The sequence below is a fragment of the Tribolium madens genome, unplaced genomic scaffold, assembly GCF_015345945.1.
Source record: "Tribolium madens isolate multiple individuals breed KSU strain unplaced genomic scaffold, Tmad_KSU_1.1 Scaffold_7;HRSCAF=85;Tcas5.2_LG10, whole genome shotgun sequence".
NCBI classification, from domain to species: Eukaryota; Metazoa; Arthropoda; class Insecta; order Coleoptera; family Tenebrionidae; genus Tribolium; species Tribolium madens.
This window is the reverse complement of record NW_025401050.1, coordinates 11,345,517-11,352,215: the sequence shown is the minus strand read 5'-3', so window position 1 is coordinate 11,352,215 and position 6,699 is coordinate 11,345,517. Positions and strand designations below refer to the sequence as shown.

Genomic DNA, 6,699 nt, shown 5'->3' with positions numbered 1-6,699 from the left:
AAATTATCGAAATTAATTTGTAATTACAAGAATTATTTTAGAATTACGAAATTTAAGTTGCAATTACAGGAATTAATTTGGAATTATAAGAATTAATTGGAAAATAATGATTAGAGGAATTATTTTGGGATTACTGGAATTTCGCTAGATTTTTTTGGAATTACGATAGAATTTTTCTGGAATTAGTTGTGCACATTTTTTCCAAACGGCTTTAACTTTAGAATTATTTTACAAATTTTTGGAATTTAATCAAAATTGCTTGGAATTATTTGTGAATTACTGATATTTTTAAAAGTACTGAAATTATTTTTGGAAATATCGGTGACAACTTTGAATTTCTTAGAACTATCGGAAATAATTTGTAATTACAAGTATTAGTTTAGAATTATGGAAATTAATTGGAAAACAATGATACTACAACGTATTATTCGAATTTTGGTGAAATTATTTTGGAATTACTAGAATTTTGGTGGATTTTTTTTGGAATTGGTTGTGCACATTTTTTCCAAGTAAACGGCCCCTCATCACTAAATGAAATTTCGTTCAAACAGAAATTTTCATTAAAGTAATAAAACAAAATAGAAAAAAAATACTGCATTACACATTGAATTTGAGAATTTTTTACAAAATGGTGGAGGCGCTAAAAAACACTTTTTTCTTTTCTAATTTTAATTAATGACCGATACAAAACTAAAACTCTATTTTTGCCCGTCATTTAAACCAACTTGCCAAAAGAATCAATCGAAAAAGTCGAGTTTTTTCCAGTCTTTACTGGTACTAAATCTAAAAATACCTGATTCATAATTGAGTGTCTTCTCCTCCACGTCCTCCGACACACAACTAGTACTAGTACTATGATTAGCTAAAGAACTCTTCCTTGGCAAATCTTGCACCGACTTTCTCCTTTCCTCTTCAATCATTCCAATAAACCTCTCCTGCTCTAGCACATTCATCACCAAATTCGGAGTACTAACAACATTCCTTTTGCTACTTTGTTGAATCGGAGGTGGCGTATCATAAATGTCACTCAAATGAGCATCGGCAATACTGTGGATACTCTCCGAGATAACTTGAAGGACTTTCTTATCAAACTCGCCAATGGTGCTTTTCGGGATTTTCTTCTTGTAACAAAGACTCGTCTCATCGTCGCTGAGATCAACACGATTTCGCATCGCTTCACTGTAACTTCCCTCACGTTTAAAATTCGCCATTTCGTTGATTTTCTTCGCAAAATCCCCCAAATCCCAATTTTTCGCCGCTATGGACGTCTTCTTCGTTGCATCTTCCAAGCCCACTAAATCCAAGTCTTTGGGTACACTCAACACCACATCACCACTCCGCCGTAGAGAATGATCATCATCTTGCACCAGGTTCGGTTCACTCGCCGACGTCGATCTAAATTTAACCTCGCATTCCTTTTCTAAATTTACCCACTCGCCAACCACCAGATTCAGATTCTGACAACTCGCACCGAACTTCCCTCCGATTTTACCGAAATCGCAATAGTCATAAGCGGAAAAGCGAGACCTGGAGCTCTTCTTCAGCATGTGATCGCTGTAGCCGCTATCCTCGCTCAGATTCTCCGCCGAAATCTTCTTCGAGGGACTTTTTGATAAATTATCCAAACTGCAGGATTTCGACACGAGAGTGGTGTCACTGTCACCGCTTTCCGAACCACCACCACCTGGTGTTTTCCCCGCTTTGGTGTAGCTCTCCACGCTGAAGATGCTCGGCGAACTGCTCGACGTTTCTTGGCATTGTTTTTCTAACGTTTCGAATTGGAGGAGACTACTTGAACGGCTCAGGGATTGGTAGTCTTCTTCGGAGGGGAGGACCACTTCCTGGCGACGACGTTTTATAGGACATGCTAGCTCGCGCTCCGACTCACAATCGGTATCATCTACACACATAAAAAATTTGTAGAAATGCGACCTCGATTACGTCAACAATGAAAGTTGAAACGAATAAAACTGCTTTTATTGCAACTCAAGAAAAAATGCTTTAAAAATTAAAAAATCAAAGTCGGCTGGAATTATAATACGTTGCTTAGTAACAAAATAAAATTATAAGACATGAAAATTGGTAACCATAGTAATGGAAATGTATGTATACAGGATGCACCAGAACTCGATACCAGGAACATGGAAAAAATGTTCGGAAAAATAATTTACCAAGTTTTTTTTGTATCATTAAATAGATATAAAAAAATGTCAAATGTCAAAAAATAAAGATCAAATTTGTTGACAAAATTTTTTCCATGTTCCTGATATCTTAGCGCGAGTTCTGACACACCCTGTATAAACAAACCGGCAACAACAACAAAAAAACAATTTTCCATTTATACAATTGTATACAGGGTGTTAAAAAAAGTTTGTACGATTTTGAGAAGAGTGCTGTGGAACAAAATGCCAACAATTTTAATAAACAAACTAAATTTTAAAAAACGGTAAAAGGTTACAACTTTATGTTCTTTTGTTTTGCGAAGAATAAATTCTAGTTTATCACGTTATTCCTATTTCAAAACCTTACTTTTTAAATTTAAGCTTGACTAAAATGAGACTTCCAGATTCAAATACAACTGAACTGTCAAAATCTAGTTTGTTAAAAATTAAAATTGCTGTTATTATTGTTATTAAAATTGTTGGTATTTTTTCCAAAGCACTCTTCGCAAAAATGCTTTTTCTTAATTTTGATTAGCATGTAAAATTTGATCATATCGTGTGATACATCAGGAACAAAAAGACGTTTCCAAAATACAAAAATCAAATATGGCGTCCATAAGAAAATCCAAAGTTGAGTGTTGTAACACTGATATCAAAAGCGCTTTGGAAAATATGATGACAGATTTAGATTTCTTGTAAGAAAGTGCCTTAAAACCGTCCTAGTTAAAAACGTGTAAGTCTTTAATTTTCGCTTGAAATAATAAAATCGAAAAATACAAATTTTCGTTTTTTTTTTCAATAATTCAAAAACTAAAAATGACACATTAAATTCTCTTTCTGATTATTGTTCAGCATAAAAATGCAACTTTGCCCTAATTTAACCAACCTCGTATCTTTTATAATAACTGAGATCCCCATGGTGGAGCTCGAAAAACGAACACCCTGTAGAAGCTTCTAGTAAAAAAAAATCATATTCGATATCTACAAAACCCTTATTTGTTTATTAAGACTTTTTTGTTTGTTTTGGTCCTTAAATATTTTACAATCTTTTTTTAACACCCTGTATTTCTGCTTTATTTATCTGTAGTTACCATAGAAAAACATGTCTGAATATTCTTATGTTTATAAACATTACTATGGAAACACGTAACTAAAGATATTCCTTATAATTTGAGACAGACATTATTCATAGTTTTGACTATACATCGTTACATAAGACACAATAAAATCTATTCCCATAATTATTATTCAAATTAAATTTAATTAGTCAACAAAATATTCAATTAAGTGAAGAAATTATTGTCATTGTTGCGTCCTGTGGGAACGTATATTTGTGACAAAGTTTTTGCAATTCTTTTCATAAAAGTTTGTAATAATTATGCGAATTCGGGGAAAAAACCCGTTCAAGATTAGTAAGTAGTGCCACCTACATTTCCATTTCATTGATACGAAATAAACAAATATTTACGGTGATTAATACTTGAGTTTAAATTTCTTTGCATAAATGATTAGTGTTGATTAATATACAGTGTGTTCCGTTTTTATTGTTACATATTCGAACAGGTAAAAGAATATTCAATTTTAAGACAAAAGTTTCCTATAAACATGTATCAAAACATGTTTTGCAAAGAAGCTACACCCTCTGAAAGGGTTGAAAAAAACTCTTTTTTGTAAAAAACTATGGAATTAAAAATTTTGTTGCTAAAAGTGGCAAAACTTTTGGTTTTGGGTTTTATTCTAACCCCCATTTTCATCTTAATTTGCTAATTTTTTGACCCATTTGGATGATATTTTACTTGAAAAAGGCAAAAATAATTTCGTTTTCGACCGCTAATTTATTTTAGCAAAATATTGTGAAAAAAATCAGTTTTGGCCCAAAATAATAATACAATTTTTTGCCTATTTATTTTTGGGCATGCTTTGATAAAAAACAATTAAGATTTTTGTTCAAAAATTAGCAAAAAACGCCATTTCCTATCTAATTAGGAGAGTACTCCGCATTTTTAACTTAAAAAGTCAAAAATAATGTTATTTTCGACCAAATTTAGTCATTTTTTTACTAAAATTTTGCAAAAACAGCTTTTAACTCAAAGACACTTTAAAAATGCACTAACTTGGTGTTTTTTTTGCTTGTGAATAATTTTTTTCGAAAAAGAGTAGATTTTTAGATCACCAAAATAAATCCAATAAAACAGACCAAAATAGAACAGTAATTTGAATCTAGTCTAGTGATTTTGTGGCTTATTTGCGAAAAAAAAGTTTTTAGCTGAAAAACATGTTTTTACTCTCGAAAATGTCAAAAATAGCATAATTATCGATCTAATTTGGTAATTTTAGGACCTTTTTGAACAAAATTTTATACTAAAAAGGTTCAAGGATAATTAAAATGGCAACAATATATTATCATTGTCGACCTAATTTGGTAAGTTTTGATCTGTTTTAGCGAAAAAACTCAGTTTATTACCTAAAAAATGTATTTAACTGCTTAAAAAAGCAAAAATGGCACAATTTTTATCAATTTTTAGACCCGTTTGAACAAAATTTTGCAAAAAAATGCATTCCTGAGAGAAAGTGAAAAATAACATCATTTTCGATTTAATTTCGTGGTTTTTTATTTTGTCTCGATAAAGTCTTATTCAAAATTTGAGTTTTTATGCTAAAACGTTCAAAAAAGCAAAAATAGTATGAGTTTTGACTAAGTTTGACCATTTTTTTTCGGTAAAAAACACAAGAAAACAAGTGTAACATGAATATTAAAAAGATTTTACTCGAAAAGAGTAAGTTTATAGTAAATTTTAAAAAATTAAATTTTTTGTAGAAATTTCGAAAAATTTTATTCTTGTTTAAACGTCACTCATCAATGAGTTTTTCAAAAAATAAATAGTTTAAGCAAAAAACGTTTAGTTCCATACTTTTTTTTCACCTGGTATAGTATTTTTCAATACATGTTCATCGGAACCTTTTATCTTAAAATTGAATATTCTATCAGCTGTTTAAATTTGTAACAATAAAAATGAAACACCCTGTATTTGTAAGTAGCTTTTCCCGTAATCAACCTTGATATGATTTAACAATGGTTGAAAGAAAGAGATAAAGTTACAATTAATTGTTTGTTATGGAATGACTATAAAGTTTCATAATTTCATAAAATATTATTTTACTTAAACGAAACAAAATTTTCAAGTTTTTTTGAAACCCATCATTAATATGAAAATTTCGAAACAAGGAACAGCTTTGTGTTAAACCGAGTAGAAAGTTTCAAATTACCAAACGAAGCATATAAAATGAAACAACGGTTCTTTTTACATAATTTCACTCACTATTCGTATCCATACAAATCACTGAATCCGTCTCTGAATCACTCGCAAACCATCCAAGTGGTGATTCTCTCGTCGAAATATCACTATCCGATCTCAAATCATCGGAAGTCTCCTCGTGGATGGTCTCCAGGTACAAACAGGGCGTCGATGTTCCATGCAAAAAATACTCCGCATCTGAAACAATCACACATTTACGGAACATTTTTAATCGAATCAATAACTCTGGCATTGGAATGCAACAAGGTTTCCTCCTTTGAAATCGTCATAATTGGCATTCCTTCTAAACCGAAGCGAAACGAAGACTCGAAACTAGGTTTGAGTGTAGTGTGACATCAAGTGGGACGTTTTCTATAATTCTATGCTAATAACAACAACAACAACTGTTGCGGGGTTGGCCACAATGCTTGAATTTAGGGTGGCAACAATGACGCAAGAAATTGTTACACTTATTTACTTTTAAGTGTTGACCTTTCCGTAGCGTAAAGTACAGTTATTCAACAAAATATAATAAAAAGTACTTTTCCGTAACCTTGAAAAATCTCGCACCTGGATTTCCTATGAAGTCGTCTCGATCCAAAAGCGCTGTTGGTGTTTGAAATCCGTAAGCTGGCAACCAGGAGTTGGCCCCGGAGCCGAAATCCGGCCACTCGTTGAACGCCACATCTTCCATTTTGAAGTCATTCACGCCACGCAACGGTACCTCGAACTCGATTTTTAACACCGGAAAACTGCACCACCAAAACTCCGGACTTGCACCACCCGGAAACAATGGACTCTATTCATGGGTTAAATTGACCACGTGACCGATGGTACCACTCGATGGGTGTCTGCTGGTACTGACGGACACCGTGGATGCCTTCAAAGTCGGATTTACACTCAATGGTAGAGTACGGAAAAGGTGGAAGGGGGACGACAAACGGTGCGTACTACCTGACCCAGAGACGGACTCAAGGGGGATTTTTATTATGAATAAAACGCTTATTATATGCAAAATGCATATTTGTTATTAAGTTTCTATGCATATCTAAGGTTTTTCGATTAAAATAAGCCAAATAAAAAATGCATATTTTGCACAAATTTCCGATTAAGTTAAAAATTGGACAGTTTCGATAACAAAATATTTTAAATAGAATGTTTCCAAAAAATAATAATTAAGTAATATAAATTAAAGTAATATAAAAAATGATCTTATTTTAAGAGCAAAATTTTGTTTTGTT

General features: G+C 32.2%; 1 protein-coding gene across 1 annotated transcript in view; it reads right to left on the bottom strand.

The window, feature by feature from the left end:
* The window catches only part of LOC123009630, a 21,438-nt gene extending 15,088 nt beyond the window's left edge, over positions 1 to 6,350 (bottom strand). Inside the window, exons 1-3 of the mRNA XM_044406069.1 lie at positions 6,029 to 6,350; positions 5,483 to 5,656; positions 794 to 1,900 (exon numbers count right to left, since the gene is read on the bottom strand). Of these exons, the coding sequence (XP_044262004.1) occupies positions 794 to 1,900; positions 5,483 to 5,656; positions 6,029 to 6,152 (1,405 nt within the window). The 5' untranslated portion in view covers positions 6,153 to 6,350. The remainder of the gene's footprint in view (positions 1 to 793; positions 1,901 to 5,482; positions 5,657 to 6,028) is intronic.
* Positions 6,351 to 6,699: the final 349 nt, after the last annotated feature.